The sequence below is a fragment of the Monomorium pharaonis genome, chromosome 6 (genome assembly GCF_013373865.1).
Source record: "Monomorium pharaonis isolate MP-MQ-018 chromosome 6, ASM1337386v2, whole genome shotgun sequence".
NCBI classification, from domain to species: Eukaryota; Metazoa; Arthropoda; class Insecta; order Hymenoptera; family Formicidae; genus Monomorium; species Monomorium pharaonis.
Window position 1 is genome coordinate 11,684,162 of NC_050472.1, and position 21,334 is coordinate 11,705,495.

At 35.1% G+C, this 21,334-nt stretch overlaps 1 protein-coding gene across 5 annotated transcripts in view; it reads left to right on the forward strand.

The window, feature by feature from the left end:
- LOC105831862 overlaps positions 1–21,334 on the forward strand; it is a 128,410-nt gene that overhangs the window by 67,913 nt on the left and 39,163 nt on the right. For all 5 annotated transcript variants that reach the window (XM_036288092.1, XM_036288090.1, XM_036288091.1 and 2 more), the window contains 3 exons: positions 1,632–1,841; positions 11,865–11,976; positions 19,432–19,624. In XM_036288092.1, coding sequence (XP_036143985.1) covers positions 1,632–1,841; positions 11,865–11,976; positions 19,432–19,624 — 515 coding nt within the window. The remainder of the gene's footprint in view (positions 1–1,631; positions 1,842–11,864; positions 11,977–19,431; positions 19,625–21,334) is intronic.

The window sequence follows — 21,334 nt, forward strand, 5'->3', positions numbered from 1 at the left end:
GGCGGATCTGTTAGAGTTGTTGCATTAATTTGAATTTACCGTCTCGCGGACAATAGAACAATGTAACTAGATACGTGTACTGATATGTGTTCCGAGAGGGAAGCTCGGTGAGGAAGGAAGAGAGAGAGATAGATATAGACGCTGTCGAGCACAGCAATAAAGCATTTTCGTTCGCAATTTGAGTTTTCATCCTTTGCAATTCCCCACCACTCGAATTTTGAATATTTTCAATTATTTCTTTTTCGGACATAGAATATTTTTTATTCTTGAAATTCAAACTTAGAATAATTTTAACTTTTGAAATTCAAACTTAGAATATTTTGCGTAAAAGAAATTTAAGGTGGCAACTCCCCGTTTTTTTTATTAATCCAATTTCTTTCATAATCGAAATAGCGACCACTACGTGCGTTGTGCATGCGAACCTTATTGCGACTCAGTGCTCTGAGCGATAAGATCTAGTGTTTTAAGGTGCGAGTTCTCATTAATCAAGTATTCTTTTGTTTTTTTTATTAAAGTGAAGTAGTGCTATTATTATATTCTAGTCGAGTTATTCCCTTTCTTTCTCTGTGAACCTCAGTGTGTTAAAGTGATCAGCGGTGCTTTGATATCTCTCTCTCCTTTTGTGGACAGTGTGGGAAGGAAAGGGAAGCGCTGCTCTGCGTTCTCTCAAGGAACGCAGTAAAATCCCGTCTCTGAGCGCTTGTCAGCGTTCTCTCGGAACGCGCGGGTGGATAGCGTTTTCTCGCTCTATCTCTCTGTTATTCTGTTAAGATCCATCCCGCAGGAGACGAATAGCCAACGATGTAGGAAAGGTACGCGGTATCTGACGTACATTCTTCTCCGTCAACTGCTCTTGCGAAGTCCTCGCGACTTTAGCGCAGATGCGGGGTCGCGCGCGCTTCTAAGCGTTTTGCCATTCTAGACAGCACCGGAGTGGACACTTCTTCTTCTTCAAATTTCCCCAGATGGATTTCCGACCCATAAAAGGTCACAGTACTACGTTTTAATTAGGTTATCATGACTCTTGAGATTGAGCCAATGACCTTTAGTAGACTCTTAGGGAAGGTGGGTCTGCTATTTTCATAAAAATGGACACTTCGGTGCCGCTACAACCAGGTGCCTCTACCCCCCCCCCTCCCGTGTACGGTGGCAGGTATACGTCTTCCGTTCTCCTCCAGTCCGCGCTTTTTCGGCGTTCCAGCATCTCTTGAATAAAGTGTTAGGCGCAGCGCGAAGCTGTCGGCACTGGCCGACAGCGTCGTCCGTCGATTAATCCGCGATCTTTTATTTTACTTACACACCTTTATTTTAAATCACAAATTCATCTTAGTTCTAACGAAATGGCATTCTTGCGTGACATCGCGAATAAATAAGAAAACAAAATAAAATATAACATTACGCAATTTTAAAACCGCCTGACGTAACAGTTCTAAAGATTTTGGGTCTAAATGGCTAACTTTTTAACTCCCTTCTCTTATTTATTAATAAAAAATTGTTTGTTAAAATTATATTTTATTACATAGTAATTATAACAAATAATAATAAACATGATAAATAATACATCTATAAAATATATAATTTGTTATAAATATATAATTTATCATATACTTTTAACTTTTTTTTTATTTTAGTGAAATGGAAGTTTTAATGTCTGCCGTTAGATGGTTAATGCACAATTGGAATGAAAGAAAGCAATATATGTTAGAAGTACTGAAATGTGTTAGATTTGGACTTATAGCTCCGTGGCAATTAATAGATGTTAAAAGAAATCCTGAAAATCCTGAATTTATGGAATTGATGTCTTATCCTGAAGTACAAAAAATGGTGGATGACGGTCTTGCGTATGAGCTTTATATACAATTTAAAAAACTTAACCTTAAGACTCTTGTTGACTCTATTGTCAAATTCAATGGACACATAATTTTAAAAAATAATCACATTTCCAAATATCAACACAAAATATGCGCGCGCGCGCGCGCACACACACACACACACACACACACACACACACACACACACACACACACACACACACACACACACACACACACACACACACACACACACACACACTAAATTTATGAATGTAAGATAAAATATCAAAAAATTAAATTCTTGTAACGTATAACGTTATTTTTAATTTTAGTGCAGTATTTTCACATTTAATAACACAGGCACACAAAAAAGTAAAAATTGTGTATCCGGATTAAACCATGGTGTTCTTATGTTTTGGAGTCGTTGAATCCGAATCCGAACCCAGTGAACAATATGTTGTCAAAAAGATCTCTAAAAGATATCCTGTTTCTGAAAATAATAATATAAAGAGACTTCTAAAAGATAACATAATGATGTCAGAATGTTAACCAATGCGCTGTTTTTTTAGAACAGAAAGATATCATGAAATTGATATCTAAAAGATTTCTTAAATCGGATATCTTTAAACTGCAACTAGAGATAAAAAAATAAAATAAAAATTTTATTTTTAAACAATTATTTTTTTCAACAGTAAATACTAAATTTAGGACAAATTTTTATTAATTAATTAAATTTAAATTATATTATTTTATTTTATTCTTACTTGCCGCTGGTAGGTTTTGAACCCGGGACCTTAGGATGACGAACCTTGTACTCTATCTGCTATGCCAATTTGACTCATCGATATGGGTACTTCTTATTGTTTACATATACCTATATGTTATAAACTGACGCAATTATATTATTTTTTATAAAAGCAATTAAATTTTGCAAAACATATTAAAAATAAATAGCATTAATTTATTTACTTATTAATTTCATTGTTAAATTTATCTTTTTCCATAACCTTAATAATTTGATGGAAATTGCGATCTATTTAGCACTAATCTTTGAAGCGTTTAAATGATTAATTAGATGGTTAACTATATAGATCGTAATTCTAAGAAAAATTGAATAGTATTCTGTTTTTGTTCAGCACATGCCATGATGAATTTCAATTTTGTGCATTTTTTGTGCGCAGTAATTGTAGACAAACCGTTATTTTTGAAAACATTATCTTTATGATAATTTTTTTAAATGTCAAATAGATCTCTCATTCAGGATGTTATAATATTGTCTGATTTCTGAGTCAACTACGACGCATCGTTTCGTAATAACATTGATACGAGCGTGTTATGTTACGATTATACAATTTTTGTTGAATAACTGTAACGCCAAAACGATGTATAACAGCTATATCACTTGCGTATAACAAATGTTACATAACAGGTTATTTTCATCTCATATAGCACCTACATATCACAAGAATAACAATGTTAAATTACATGTAATTTCCAGGTTATATTGCCGCTATAAAATGTGTTCACTGGATATGCTTTTATAATTAAATTAAATTTTTAAGGTGTTTTGCAAAAAAGTATTATAATTGTTTTATAAAATTTATTAATAAGACGTTTATTTGAATTTTTTTCATACTACAAATAATAATGTTATTTTATGTGTACTATTCTCTTTACACGAACACTTTTTCATGCTGTTATTTCTTGTCATGTGGAGACACTTAAATTAAATGCGTTTCAAAGGATGCTTTCCTTTTACATGACTTGTGTCAACACTTGTGTGGAGAAACAGCTTTTAAATAAAAAAATTTATAATTGATTTAGAAATGATTTAGAAATAACCATTTAACGAGGACAATTGGTGTATATTTGAGAAAAAAGTGACTTTATGTTTTAAAGCCATAATTGTTCGAGATATGTCCGCTTATAGAGTCAATAATTGATCATTGATAATTCAGATTTTAGGTTCTATTTATTGATCATTAACTAAGAATTAGTATGGTGTTTTATTTTTCTTAAGGTCATATTTGATTAAAAATTGATCGATTATGTTGTTCTCCACGTCATGGAGTGAACGTGGCATTGTCGTTTCTCCACGATTTGCTATCTGGGCATATATAGTACAACATACATATAGAGTATAACATATAGCCGCATATAAATGTAGATGTGATTATAAAGAATTACATACGTATTTATATAGAATATATCGTAGATTATATACACGTAGGTAGAATAATTTAGAGTTTTATGCATAAATAAGTTGCGATGGGCAAAGAGAAGTGATTTTAATAATGAGTTGGATTTCCAATAACACTTTAATGCCTAATGTAATTATCTTAAAGTAGTAAATGCGATTAGACTGAATATATTCTATCGGTACTTGGGAACTATACGCACCCTTTACTATACGACGGTCCCAAAGGTTCTGCCCGAAAAACAAAAACGCCTCACGCACGGACACGTCCGTTTTCTTATGTTTTCTCCCCTCTCTTGACCCACACACGCACAATGCAATCGATGAGTAAGCGTGGAGGAAGACGCTCGGTCAACATTCTCGCATTTTCTCGACCTTTCTACATTTTCATATTGCGTCACCGGCGTCTCGGTAGCCTGAACGGCCCCGGGTCCCCTATATGAGGTCCCCGTGCACGCTATCAACCTTCACAAGCGAGTTTTTCAACCCACGAGGTTGTTGATTACAATGTGGCTTGACGGCCACGAGCCCATGTGACTCGTGCCAAGAGACACCGGATAGCTTAAATGTCAATCATCATGTAAAGAGAATGCGTACATTGTCTCTCCTCCACGCCTTCACAATGTATTGTTACAGACATAGGAAATGTATAGGAAATACGTTCACAATCCGAACGTTCTCCCGTAACATAAGTAAAATATGAAGTTGCATACATGGAGTTGCATACATTCATAGATACAATTACATAGAATCACAAAACATGTCCACGTAAAATACTATTGACAAAGAGAATACTATTGAATTGCATACACACGTAGATAAGTTTATATAGAATTACATACTGTAACATACTTGCAGTCGGAAGAACTCGTGTCGGTAAAACACACCCCGTGGTTCTAATCTTGGGACTTACAAGCGGGCGGAATAGAAATCAGAGCAGTTGGAACCACGTGGTTTGTTGGCGAGAGAACTGTGGAACGATGGATCCCAAGTTCGAATCTAGCTAACGTTTCTTTAATTTTTCCATTGCTTTCAGCATACATACTTAGATAAAATAACATAGAGTCCCATACAAACATAAGTATATACAATTACAAATATAGAATACTATTAAGTTACACGCCCACGTAAATAGAATATGATAGAGGTGCATACACACCTAGATAGGATATTACTGAGCTGCATACACACGCAGATAGGTGTTTATATAAAATTATATACATATACTTAGATAGAATATCATAGAGTTGCATATAAACGTAGATAAAATACCATAGAGTCGCATACAATTGTAGATACAATTACATATGCACGTAAATAGAATATCATGATAGAGGTACATACACATTTAAATAGAGTATTATAGAATCACATACACATAGATAAAATACTATACACTCGTAGATACAATTACATACACACATAGATAAAATATTATTGAATTACATGTCCACGTAAATAGAATATGATAGATATGCATACACAAGTAGATAGAATGTCACTGAACTGCATACACACGTAGATAAGGAGAGTGAGTCCCAGATGCGCACAGTAATAAACGGACACAGCAAGCTGAGTGAAATGGACACAGTAACAAACGGACACAGACCAAACGGACACAGTAATAAACGGACACAGTGCGAAACGGACACAGTAACAAACGGACACAGTGCGAAACGGACACAGTAACAAACGGACACAGACAAAATGCGCACAGAGCGAAACGGACACAGTGCGAAACGGACACAGACCAAATGCGCACAGAGCGAAACGGACACAGTGCGAAACGGACACAGACCAAATGCGCACACTGCACATGCGCACAGACCAAATGCATACACGGAAAGTCGCAAACCCATGTGATGCAGTGAATGCTTTGCACGCACACACACACACACACATACACACACACACACACACACACACACACACGCACGCACACACGCACGCACGGGGGTGCAAGGGGGGCCTTCGGCCCCCCTCCCGCACCCACCCCCTCCAAGTTGCTAACCTATGTGGACTTTACTCTGCTTGCAATGTACATGGATTGCATTTGGTCCGTGCGCACGTGCAGTGTACGCATGTTCAGTGTGCGCATTTGGTCCGTGTGCATTTGGTCCGTGCGCATTTGGTCTGTGTCCGTTTCGCTCTGTGCGCATTTGGTCCGTGTCCGTTTGTTACTGTGTCCGTTTCGCACTGTGTCCGTTTCGCTCTGTGCGCATTTGGTCTGTGTCCGTTTGTTACTGTGTCCGTTTGTTACTGTGTCCGTTTATTACTGTGTCCGTTTGGTCTGTGTCCGTTTGTTACTGTGTCCGTTTCATTCAGCCTGCTGTGTCCGTTTATTACTGTGCGCATCTGGGACGCTCCCGATAAGGAGAGGGTGCCGTTAGCGCACGGTGCGATAGCGCCCATCCCGATAGCACACATAAAGATTTAGTAAATTTTTGATAGCACACATCCCGATAGCGCACATCTCAGTAGCGCACATCCCGATAGCGTACATCCCAATAGCGTGAGTGAGTCACAAATCAAAATGGACATAAGATCAACACAGCAGGCTGAATAAAACGGATACAGTAACAAACGGACACAGTGTCAATTAGACAGAAATAAATTTGTGCAAAATTGTCAATGAAATTTTATAGGCATGTAGTGTTTACTAAATGTAATCGAATGTAAACAGGAAAGGGGAGAGGAGAGTGTGAGTGGACCTCACTACGCGTAGAAAGTTGCAAACTTATGTGGTATAGTACAAAGCGTGGACACTTCACGTATCGTACGTAATATGATAGCAGAGTGACAAGAACGGAGCAAACTTTGCTGTATACAGCATGATAGCAAATTTGTGCCAAGCACAAGGCAAACCTTGTGATACACAATATGATAACGTGGCAAGAACAGGACAAATCTTGTCAAAATTAAGATCGACAAAAGTGAAGCATTGTACTAATTAGTTCAATATTACGAGATAGGCTGAAAAGTAATGCACACATGCTTGTAGAACACGAACGAAATGACCTTCAGAAGCGCGCTAGGTGGCATGTGGAAGTAACGTTCCCTCTCTATATGCATGCGCAATTTGAAGGCTTTGCGTTTATCCAGTGTATTTTGAGCAGCGGAAGTATGGAGACGTGTTCTAGTGCTATGTTAACGCGAGTTAAACAGCGTGCTGGTATCGAATTTTTAACTGCTGAAAAAGTGACTCCTACTGAAATGCATCGTCGTTTAAAGGTTGTTTATGGTAACGATGCTATTGATAGGTCTACTGTAAATCGATGGGTAATAAAATTTTGTGCTTGCGAGCCTGGAAAAGCCATAATTGTTGATGAAACACGCAGCGGACGTCCGATCACTGCCATAGACGATAAACATCGCAAACTCGTCGACGATTTGATTCAAAATGGGCGAATCACTCAAAAGTGTATCACAAACCATATCGTCTGTTTATTGTCTGTGGCAGTGATTGGACGTTCGTTGTGTGTTTCATCAACAATTATGGCTTTTCCAGGCTCGCAAGCACGAAATTTTATTACCCATCGATTTACAGTAGACCTATCAATAGCATCGTTACTATAAACAGCTTTTAAACGACGATGAATTTCAGTAGGAGTCACTTTTTCAGCAGTTAAAAATTCGATAACAGCACGCTGTTTAACTCGCGTTGACATAGCACTAGAACACGTTTCCATACTTCTGCTGCTTAAAATATACTAGATGAACGCAAGGCCTTCAAACTGCGCATGCGTATAGAAACGTTACTTCCACACCTAGCACGTTGCTGAAGGTCATTTCGTTCGTGTTCTACAAGCATGTGTGCAATATTTTTCAGCCTACCCTCGTATATGTGAATGGTGCAATCGTACAGATTATACTTGGTTCTTTGTTCTCGATGAGTTTCTTTTATTCACTCAGTAGGTGAATCTTTTTTGCGACAAATGCGCCACCTCAGGGTAGATAGTGAAGTCATTCAGAAATGAAGTGGTTCTTGTTAAAACCCGCTAATGTAACTCTGTTATTTGTATAAAATATGCGTTATGCTATTTGCGACAATCCTTGCTAGTAAAAGCTAAACTGTTTGCAAACACACTTTGCAGTCGCAATTTTGCTGTAAAAGTGTGCGGCAAGTTTTGCTTTGTTCTTCCTATGAAGACTAAAACCAGGAGACGATCCCGTGGTTTTGAGTGAGGTAAAAGTCTGTTGTTAGAAATGTGGTACCAAATGGTGGTGTTGGCGACGCTGATACATCGGAATATATTCCAACTCTAGATGCAATCGTAGTTTAAGTTTATCATAGTCGGCCGTGTTAGGTTAGGTTGCACGTAGTATGGTGTCAGAAAGCTGAATTGAATAAAAAATGTAATTATATTTATCCGAAAAAATATATGCACGTATTAGCCATTATCGAGAGGATATGAAAGAAAATTTTCGTCACGAAACGCTTAAAAAACCCCATTTACCCAGGTAGCAAGGTATTGTCTAATTGACGGCATTTTTTGGTCATTTTATGACGAACCAGACGTCATAATGTCGAGATAAAATGAAATCTAAATGTTGTAAAACTGACGTACATTTGTCTCATCTTAACGACGTCATATATTGACGTCAAAAATACGTCATTATTTTCATATTATTGACGTCATTTTCAGAGAGAAGCTAGTATCGTACATTTGACGGTATTTTATTGTTATTTTTATGACAAAACATAGATTTTTAGATTACATTTAATAAAGATGACATTTTAACGTCATTTTTATGACTATCCCAGGTAGTAAAAGCCGTTATTTTGATGTTTTAGAAAATATTTTGGGTACATGTCTTATATACCCAGGTAGCAAGCCCACGTCATTTTGACGTCCCAAAATGGTCATATCTGGTTATATGTCATCAAAATGACCATTTTTTTTACATGGCCTAAAATTGACGTCATGATGTGACGTCATTTCGAAATCATATTTCAGTCATGATCTGACGATTATTTTCCCAGACAGCACGCATCCAAGATCGGGACATAAAGACGTCATTAAGACGTATTTTAGACACGGTCTAAAGTGGTGTCTACAATGAGATTTAAGGCGTAAGGCATAAGTATACACAATAAACATATTATATTCAACTTTAAGGCTGGTATTCATAGTCGAATCTTATTTCAAGATCGTCTCAAGCAATATTTTAAGATGCTAATACAGCTCTGTGATTGGCTGATGGCATCTTAAGATGATCTTAAATATAAGATCCGACTATGAATACTGGCCTAAGAGAACTTTTTTAAGAAAATATTTAGATATCTTGGAAATAATGTCAAAATAATAACATTTATCAGAGATCTACTAAGAGTAGTCTTTGAGATATCTCATTGAAAATGTTATCCTTATGATATCAGCTAAACGATATCAGCTTATTGTCTCATAAAAGATATCACAATGCTGTTCGATTTTTGAGTTGTCCATGCGCGTCGTAGTTGACTCAGAAATCAGACAACACTATGGCTGCGTTCCGATATTCACTGCTAGTACTGAAAATCTATAGTTTACGTCACATATACTGTAGATTTTCAGTACTGACAGTAAATATCGGAACGCAGCCTATAACATCCTGAATGAGAAATATTAAAAAAAATTATCATAAAAATAATGTTTTTAAAAATAACGGTTTGTCTACAATTACTGCGCACAAAAAATGCACAAAATCTAAATTCATCATGTACTGTACAAAAACAGGATAATAAATGTACTATAATTTTTCTTAGAATGTATGATCTATATACTTAACTATCTAATTAACCATTTGGACGCTTCGAAGTATTAGTGCTAAATAGATCGCAATTTCCATCAAATTATTAAAGTTATAGAAAAAGATAAATTTAACAATGAAATTAATAAGTAAATAAATTAATGCTATTTATTTTTAATGTTTTGCAAAATTTAATTGCTTTTATAAAAAATAATATAATTGCGTCAGTTTATAACATATAAGTATATGTAGACAATAACAAGTACCCATATCGATGAGTCAAATTGGCGTAGCAGATAGAGAACAAGGTTCGTAATCCTAAGGTCTCGGGTTCAAACCTACCAGCGGCAAGTAAGAATAAAATAAAATAATATAATTTAAATTTAATTAATTAATAAAAATTTGTCCTAAATTTAGTGCTGTTGATAAAAATAATTAAAAAAAAATGAAATTTTTATTTTATTTTATTTTTTTCTACTTGCATTAAAGATATCCGATTTAAGAAATCTTTTAGATATCAGTTTCATGATATCTTCCTTTTCTCAAAAAACGCATTAGTTAACATTCTGACATTATAATATTATCTTTTAGAAGTCTCTTTATGTTATTATATTCAGAAACAGGATAACTTAAGAGATTTTTTTGACTACATATTGTTCACGTCATTCCATGACGTCAAAATACGGTACATTTCATGACGTCAGGAATTTGTGACATTCGACCGTCATTTTAACGTCATAAGGACGTCATTTCGTGACGTCAAAAATAGTCAGTAAATGACCATTTTGGGACGTCAAAATAACGTGAGCTTGCTACCTGGGTATGCAGTACTTGCATTATAAAAATATTGAAATAACATAATTATAATGTAAAAAAAAATTTACGTTGTTTCTCAACAAGCATCGTGATCCACCACACCATAGTCACATTTGGAATTGCCTAACTTCCGCGGTCACCCATCCAACTCTGAACCGCCGTCGACGTTGCTTGACTTCAAAGATCGTACGCTACCTAGCACTTTGTGATGATCCATGAATACTTAATGCTCATGAATACATGATTTGTCATAGATCAGTTCAATAGATGCGAGAAACATGAAACTTGTAGTTAACTAATTATAACACAGCATTGTGTGATAAAAATTTTTGTCGTAAATTTGCTCGAAAATTTTATGGTGACGTCCCATATACTGATTGTTCCGCGTAACGTGTACGGCATAATTAATCAGTAATTCTGTTTCGCGTAACAGAAGATGAGGAATGCCTTTGATTGGTTACGCGGTACGCGTTACGCAAAAAAAATTAGTCTATCCCTTAGAAGACAAGCAAAAGACAATTACTTGTCATAAAATTGTTGTAAAAATTGAAGAAAATCTTGCTGTAAAGCAATTCACAAAATGTGATTTTAGTAGACCTAGCTAGCTAGGTACTTTGAATCGTCAAGATTATAGTTTAGTCCAAAAAGTATCATTTTAGGAGTTATTTTTTTAGGTTAGTGAAAAATCCTGACTTGATGGGCCAAAATGGACTTTGAATTCGGATTCAGCAATCCCAAAAACATAAGGATATCATGATCTAGTCCATCGGACACACAACTTTTTTATGTGTGCCTGTGTAATTATCAAAATGCTAAAACAAAACATACCAAAGACATACCAAACTTAATTTTATCATAATTTTAGATATACAAGCAAATATTTATTTTAATTTAATAACCATTAAATGCCAAATTTTTTTTGATTAGATATAATTTAATTCGACATATGTATGTTATTTATTGATCATCTTTAGGTTCTAAACAAACAAAAGATCAGTTTTTGCACTTACAATTTTATGAATCTATTCTATGATTTAATTATAAATATGATATTAAAAATTATTTTTATTTTAATATAGATTACAAGAATTGTTATGGTGTACATTCTATGATTTGATTATAAGTATAATATTGAAAAACATTTTTATTTTAATGTACACTACAAGAATTTTCATGATGTATTTTCTAGCCTCTAACATCATAGTAAACTAAAATAGCTTCAATGAACAAAAGCCTTAATTTATAAAATAAAATATTATAATTTATAAAAGGAAAATATAAGTCATAATTAATATGAAAAATTACAGATTTGTTATAATAAAATATTGGTATGGCAATCAGACCGAAGATTATTATCATTGGATCGAATTACTTGGGCTTAGCGAACCAACTAATCGCAATTGGGCAGGAGAAGATAAAGTAATTTTGTTAATTCAAAAAAACTTCTTTTTCTATTTAATATATAATATTCCTCAATAATCCTTCAGTTGTTTTTATTATAAATTATAAAAAGCCTAAATATACATTACTAAAAAAAAAAAAATGGGGAACACTTTTTATATACCGAAAATTTAGGCTATTTTCAAACTGCTGCAACTCAGCAAACATCATCGTAAAAACAAAATCCAAAAACCGTTTTAAAGCTTGAAACTTCTTCTTTCAAATGCTTTTTGGCGATTTTAGTTATCTTTTTTTTTACCAACGTGGCACAATAATGAAACTTGACTCGTTAAAATAAAAATTTTTTATGCGAATTTGCTGCGCTGCATCCCGCATAAAAAAATCATAGAGTATTTTTGTTACTTGCATCTTAGAGCAGGAACTTTTCCCATTAATTTGAGTGGTTGTTCATTGTTGTATGATTTTTTTTGACCGAGTTATTGAGAATTTAATAAAAAATGGCCATTTTGACTTTCATCGCTTGTTACTCGTGAACAAATCAACGTACAGCGCTCAGCAAAAAAGCATTGGAAAGTTGAAAGTTTGCAGTTTTGAATGCTGTTATCAATTTTTTCACAGATTTACTTTTTCTAACAACAAATCGCGTTCAAAGATTACGTAAAAAATCGCATATTTTACGGTTTTCATTTAGTTCAAGGTACTGTTGTGAAGAAAGATCCAATCACATCTCTAAAGCAAAGTTTTATAGTACGATTACTCCCCAGTAATAAACACTAACGTTCATAAAATAAAACATTTGTATTCCACGTGTTTATCATTCTTGAAATTGTTGAAATTGTTTAAAACGTTTTTCAACAATTTTTCTACACCCTTTTGACCAAGTTACAAAGTCAACTTTACATTTTTTTTTAAATGACGCTTACCGCCGGCATTAGCGTTATTCAATGTGCACCACGTGGAAGATGCCGGTCGGATTAGGTACACGCGCGTATGTGCGTGTGTGGGTGTATGTGTTTTACAGCAAAGGTAAGAACCTCGCGGTTCGTCACGCGCGCGCTCACGGCTGTTCTTTGTGACTTCTTAAATGTTGTTTTATGTTATTTCAAATTTGTTTAAATGTCTACGCGGCATTTTGAAAATTTCGTATACAAGCTCAATACTCCACGAGAATCATCTGTGTGTTTGTTAAAACATTTGTTTTAAAGCTTCTATACATAAACATTACATGTAAACATTACGAGTACGCATTTACTCACATACATACCGTAATATTTACAAGTAATGTTTACGTACAAAGAGACTTTGAAATAAATGTTCAGTACACAGACGACTCTCGTAGTGTATTGAGCTCGTATACGAAATTTGCAAAATGCCGCGTAGACGTTTGCCTGCAACAGAAGTTGCACAAATAATCGCACTTCTTGAAGAAGGTTTTCGCGTGCGTCATGTAGTGCATCATGTTGGTGTGTCTATCTCTGTAGTGAGTAGAGTTTGGTCACGATATCAAGAGACAGGACGTTTTATAAGACCGAAGACATTGGTCGTTATCGAATAATTACGATCCGACAATATCAAGACACCGTTGGCTACACTTTGCAAAGACGGACAATTACTGCAAAAAATATTCGCAATGAATTTCATTTACATAACGTATCTGAACAAACGATTTGTAATTGTTTAAGAGAGAGCGAGAATTGTTTATGTACTGAAAATTTATTTCAAAGTCTCTTTGTACGTAAACATTACTTGTAAACATTACAGTATGTATGTGAGTAAGTGCGTACTCGGAATGTTTACATGTAATGTTTATGTATAGAAGCTTTAAAACAAATGTTTTAACACACAGACGATTCTTGTGGAGTATTGAGCTTGTATACGAAATTTTCAAAATGCTGCGTAGACATTTGAACGCATTTGAAACAACATAAAACGACATTTAAGAAATCGCAAGAAACAGCCGCGAGCACGCGCGTGACGAACTGCGGGGTTCTTACCTTTACTGTGAAACACACACACACACACACACACACACACGCGCGCGCGGAAACTAAGCCGCTAATATAAATTTTCTACCTGTTTTAATAAAAGATTCCAATAAATGTCCTGGTCAGCCGTTTTATATAGTCCGATGTATCAATCAAAAGCCGAAATTAGCAGTCAGTTAATTTAAAAATATCTAAAAGTGTAAAAGATCAAAAAATGTAAAAGGATGTAAATTAAAGCACCACATACATAGGGCAAACAAAAAGACACATTGAAAAACGTATTAAAGAACATCGAGCGCATATTAAAAAACACGAAGACAGTCACTCGGTGGTCAGCAAGCATATAGATATGAATGTAATCATGAGTTTAAGTGGCAGAAAGTCGGGATCCTGCATAATGAAAGACATTTCAGAAAGAGGGAGATAGCCAAGATGTTTTACATTAAAAAATTTAAAGACACAAGAAACTTACAAAAAGATACGGATAACTTACCACCGACCGAATAATACAGGCTACATAAAAACCGCCTTCCCCCTGCTGTTTTTTGGCTTTCGGCAATGTCGAGCTTGAACAGCGTTTTCGTAAGACAAAGTCGCTCACACATGTCATTGCTTTGCGGTCCACGGTGTGATACGGTCGTGCTTCCGAACATGCACGAACGTGCACGAACGTTAATATAAGACAATGCAAAGCGAACGTACGATTAATTGTTAATTCGTCAGACTATATCTATTATCGACGCATAAAGATTCATGTAAGTCACACATTTTGTTTTTCTACATGTCAGACACGGTTTAATTTACATCCTTTTACATTTTTTGACATTTTATACCTTTTACACTCTTAGATATTGTTAAATTAACTGACGGCTAATTTCGGCTTTTGATTGACACATCGGACTATAGAGAACAGCTGATCAGAACATTTATTGGAATCTTTTATTAAAACAGGTAGAAAATTTATATTAGCGGCTTAGTTTTCGAATTGATGTATTCTGAAGACATAAGATACAAGTGCATTGTAAAAGCCGCAATTTGTATTTTTTTCCAGTGACAAAATGCTGTAAGATTATTATAATTTAACTTGAAAAGGACCCGAATTAGAAGTCGAAACGTAGTTACACTCAGTTTAATAAATTTGGGCAGTCAGGTCAACAAAATAAAAGGATTAAGGGGATGCTAAACTGCTCGTCAAACTTGATCGAGGTCGATAATGTAGAGTCATTTGTGCACGCCATTAACAAAATTGTCTATGTATTTCTTTTATAGATTTAGAAATTCTTTTCCAGAATTAAAGTTTATGTATTAATATCAGCTTATGAATTGAATTTCATATCAAGAATTTATAAAAATTTTTCAGATTGCTCTTTTGAGACACAACAAATGTTTACCAATGTGTAACTTTTTTATTAAGACGCCTTCGCTCAATCTGAAAACATAGTATTGTTTCTTAATGTTCACTCGTGTGCGGATCTGACTTCATTTATACGTACAAGGTGCACAACTTTTATATCAAGCACATTTTGTTACGAGTCCACGCCAAACGTCGACAATTAAAATTTTTTTTTATTTTTCTTATAAAATTGTTACGTCCGCACACTGTTATCGTTTATATTTTAATTTGGGAGAAGGATTTTTAATTCTGTAAATGCAATAAAAAGTTGGACATTGAAACAAATTGTACAATTCTGTCGGTAAAACAGACGATTTTAGGATCCCCTTAAGCTGATTACACAGGCCTACAAAAAAAAGTATGGTGTGTTGGAGTGGAGATTACACTATTCTTATATATTTTGACCTGCTGAACACGAATTTGACATAAAAAATGGGGGTCGCCCAACATATAGATGAGAAACATAAAAAAACAGGTCGAAATCACTTTTTTTTTCAACTTCAACTGCTATGCATTATAACGGGGTACACCAACTAAAAGAAAATGGTATATTTCAGCAAAATAAACTTGCTGAATACTAACCTGAGGTCTAAAGCCAGGGTTATAGCAATTATTCCGTTTTCAGAACGCGTAAACCCGGTAAAAAAACGCATATTTTCAGTTTCAACTGTCGTTAAAAGGTGAGCATTGGGTCACAAGTCTAGAATTGGGAAACCTGGTTTCAGCTACATATTTTCGGATGTAATTGACGTGTATCATTTAGAGAACATTAATGTATCTGATGCTAAATTGAAAGAAGGTATCTTCAATGGATCTCAAATTCGCAAATTGTTTAGAGATAAAGTATTCTACTATGGATGATACAGAAAAGGCAGCCTGGCTGAGCTTTAAAAATGTGGTAACAAAATTTTTGGGCAATACTAAAGATCAAGATTACAGAGGTATTGTAGAAAATATGATAAAGAACTACCAAAACTTAGGTTGTTTAACCCTCTGCCTACACATAGGGTTACGGTAACCCCAGTCGATTTTGAAATGTTCGCCTTTTAAAAGTATTTAGCAAGGGGATGCTGGAACCGGAAGGGGGGGGAGAAGTTTGAACTGTGCTCTACTTATTCCTCTTTGGGCGTTGTGAATGTTCTGAAAACAACAAAAGTAGGAGCATCGAAAGTGTGTGTTGGGGTTACAGTTACCCCGTGTGTAGGGAACGTAACAAAAAAAAAAAAAACAAAAAAAAAATAGAAAAGTTCAAAAATTAAAGGGTAAGTAAAGTTTTTTTTTGTTCATTACGTATCATTTACGCATACAGTACTTATATATATTGCCAATGTCGCGATCACTTTGCGAAAATATGCTGCAATTGTAGCATTACAAATTAAAAATTTTTTCTATAACAAAAAAAATTATTTGTAATAAATATTTTTTATATTAATAATTATGTTTTCATGTATTAATAATTATGTTTTTTAAATAAATATTACTATTTTCTTTTACTATTGTGTTTAAACTGCATTCATTTTTTACTAAATTCACATTACAAAATAAATATATTTTTTGAACAGAATCAAAAAACTGACGACAGATTTTTAAAGTACAACTCTTCCCCTTTCCATTAATCACCATTTTAATTACTTTATCTTTTTTTTCTAATAAATACGGGCGTTTGAAAAAAAGGCAAATTTTTACAAAAATTTTTTGTTCCTTTCTCATTCTTTTCAAAAAATCTCTTTTCTTTTAACATCTTCGACTTTTCAGCCAAGACCATCATAATTCTGAGATTTTTTCCTTTCAATTAAAAAAAAATATTAAAATTGATTAAATACATTTGAAGATATAAGTCAACGAAATTTTGGGGTTAGCGTAACCCCTGTGTGTAGGAATCGGAAGAAAAATAACGTGTGTAGGCAGAGGGTTAATGAATTTGAAGCTGCACTTTCTTGATTCACATCTTAATGAATTTCCAGAAAATCTTGGAGATTTCAGTGAGAAGCATGGTGAAAGATTTCACCAAGATATAAAAGAATTTGAACGTAGGTATTAAGGAAGATGGGATGTTAATATGATGGCAGACTACTGCTGGATGTTGAAGAGAGAAACTCAGTCGAAAGGAAAGAAACGACATAGAAATCCGTTATACAAGTCATTTGAAGACAAACGTATGCGAAAGCGCAAACCAATATAAGCTCTCTATCGTAAAAACCGAAAGAACCATTTCTTTAGACTTTAGGTTAGCGTCTAGTAAATTTATATTCTCAAAATGCAGCCGTTTCTTTTAGATGCGTTCTTCTCTAAATTATACACGTCAATTACATTCGAAAATATGTAGCTCAGACCAGGTTTTCTAATTCTAGACTTGTGACACAATGCTCACCTTTTAATGACAGTTGAAACTGAAAATATGCGTTTTTTTACCGAGTTTACGCGTTCTGAGAACGGAATAATTGCTATAATCCTGGCTTTAGACCTCAGGTTAGTATTCAGCAAGTTTATTTTGCTGAAATATATCATTTTCTTCCGGTTGGTGTACCCCGTTATAATGCATGGCAGCTGAAGTTGAAAAAAATGTGATTTCAACCTGTTTTTTGATGTTTCTCATCTATATGTTGGGCAACCCCCATTTTTTATGTCAGATTCGTGTTCAGCAGGTCAAAATACATAAGAATAGTATGGTCTCCACTCCAGCATACCATATTTTTTTGTGGGCCTGTGTTATTAATTTACACACTGGCAAAAAAATTGCTTTGGATATTATATTAGACTGAGATTGATATATCAGTTTATAAAAGAACCGAGAAAAATAAGAACAGAATTATGAAAACTTTTATTTTAAAAAATATGTTTCAATTAAATTAAATTTATTTTGAATAAAGTTGACAAAAAGACTTATGGAGAGAAAAATTACAATACGAGCATATTTAGTGTTGAACTAACGCAATGCATATGTTTTGAGTATAATCCACGTACATACCATAAATGTTTACTGGGTATCTAATGTGCGTATAATACAAATATATATATATATATATATATATATATATATATGTATGTATATAATATATACATATTATATGTAATAATGTATGTATATATTATGAACTTTCTATGTACATTAATCCGGTTTTATTTGCGCATACATTTCATATTTATTGTCTGTATATTACATCAAGAAAGGAGTGAGTCCCAGATGCGCACAGTAATAAACGGACACAGCAGGCTGAGTGAAACGGACATAGACCAAATGCGCACAGACCAAATGCGTACAGATCAAATGCGAACAGACCAAATGCGTACAGACCAAATGTGCACGGACCAAATGCGCACGGACCAAATGCGCACAGTCGCAAACCCATGTGGTGCAGAGAATGCTTTGCACGCACGCACGCACGCACGCACGCACGCACGCACGCACGCACGCACGCACGCACGCACGCACGCACGCACGCACGCACGCACGCACGCACGCACGCACGCACGCACGCACGCACGCACGCACGCACGCACGCACACACACACACACACACACACACACACACACACACACGGGCTGCGCCCCCCCTCCCATACCCACCCCGTCGGTAGAGGTTCCTGAAAAGTCGCAACCCATGTAGTAAGTCTGTTGGTTACTGTGTCCGTTTGGTCTGTGCGCATTTGGTCCGTGCGCATTTAGTCTGTGTGCATTTGGTCTGTGTCCGTTTCACTCAGCCTGTTGAGTCTGTTTATTACTGTGCGCATCTGGGACGCTCCCTCAAGAAAGTGTCTACCTAGAATATGCAATATACATGTATGTACAATGTACTAAGTATATGTTTATGTTTTGTGGGAATGTAAAAATATTGCTATATAAGTAATTGCAATTACTCATTTAGCATAGCTATTTTAAATAAAAAATCAAACAATTTTTAGTCATATTGCAAAATATTGGTACCTCAAACTTAAATTTGTTCAATCTTTTGATGAATGTTATTTAAAAATCTTATTAAGACATAACTCTTATTATATATCGTTTTAGAGAAATTATTGCGAAATTTTCTTGATGCAATATTTATCCAATGTGCTTCATGAAATCATTATTTGTTAAGGTATTTCTTGTTTCAGAACTATGTTACATATCGCGAATTTCTGTTATATCTCGAAGAATATCAAAAAACAAATATTTCAGAGATAAAAACACAAAGGATTCAAACGAAACCTATGCCACCTAATTCTCCTCCCAAAGATTCAGAATTATCTTTAGAAACACATGCGGAGTGCAATGAAAATCGTTGTTGTATAGATTCGTCGTTGTTAGGTATAAAAAATTAATATCTATTTTAAATGTTACATATAATATAAAGCATGTTACTAATAGTTATATTAATAATAATAATAATATTTATTCTCTGATTCCTTGCGGGATACAGGTAGACTCCTACTCCGCTTACAATTCATAATCCGCTTATAATCAACAAAAATCTTTGTACACATATCCATCGCTCTAATTTAATCTACTTTAAGAGAGAGAGATAGAAAAAACGCAACATTTCTCCACTCTCATTCCCATTCATTCTTTCTCACATTCACACCTTGATTTCCTCTTCCGTTGTATCTCTTCTTTTTATTTACCTCAACATTTACCCATTCATACTCCTCTACCGCCTCCACCTAGACACAATCTTCTTCCAGATCAAACCTCTGCTCCACCTCTGTTACTCTCTTGATTATAGAAGTCTAGGCTGCCAATTGCCTATCTCAGCAAAGGTTTTTGTGTAATGGAGATGAAACGCGCCTACAATGTTAAACTGGCAGAAAATAAAAACATTAAGCAAGATCCCGATGATAAAAGATGAGGAAAGAGAGAGACAGAATGAGTCATTTGTCGCTGTTTTATTAATTTCTTGCAAATTACTGAATATGCATTAAAAAAATTAATGCAAATAAAGGCTAAATTAGTTTTATAAACATACATATTTCTGCAGATAATCCTGCTAATATATCCCCATAATAAAATTAGAAGTAATGCAATTAAAAAATTTTGTTTCTTTTAATTAATTACTTCTAATTTTATTTCATCTCCATTATAAAAACTTTTGCTGGGATAGGTAATTGGCAATCCAGACTTCTATAGTCAAAGTGTCCCCCCTCCCACATTCTCCTCCTTCAGCTTGTCCAGTTTTTCCATCCATTCCTTTCCTTCTTTTTCCTCACCTAGCACTTCCTGCACCATCTTTTGGTGGCATTAGAATGGTCACATCCATCAATTGGATAATTTAAAATACAATGTTTTAATTGATGGATATAAGAGAAAAGCTATAGCAGCAATCATTTACAATTAGTGAATGGTTGTGGTCAATCCGAACATGGCCATTTTGGACGCTCCCTCTCCTGCCAATTTTTTTTCGCTTCCTAGTCCGTGCACTCTTCCTATATAGATAGATAGATAGAATTTATTATACTGCTTCCCCTCAGTTTGCAGTCTCTTCAATGTACATAACAAATTCTACAAAAAATTCTCAACTCTCCCTACGCACCCTGGTTTTTGTGCGACCTTACATCTTTATCCTCCCTCCGCTTCTCGACCCCTCTAAACATAACACAGTAATCATATAAAACTCCTATTCCCTCTTTTTCCCCTTTCCCCTCCGGTGCCTTCTCTGTCTGTCCGGTGCCTCTTTCTTTCTTTTCCTCCTGCTTCTGCCTTCCATGTCTCGTCTCCTTTTCTGTCCTCCCGCCCGTTGAGCCCTGTCCTCCTTTCTCCTCTCTTTTGCCTCTCCTTTTCTCTTCTCTTCTCTCCCCTCTCCTCTCCTGTCAGTCCTGCCCGGTCCTTCCTGTCCTCGTCTCTTCTTTCCTCAACGAAACCATCCCGTCTTTCTGTCCGCTCTCCGCTTCTTTTGGCCTCTCCTTCCGCATTTTGACTCTCCCCTCTCTCACTTCTCCTTTTGCTCATCTTCATACTCTCTTCTTGCGTCCTCTTTCTTCTCCTCTCTTTGTCTTCAACGCTCCTCTCCTCCTTTGCCGCTGC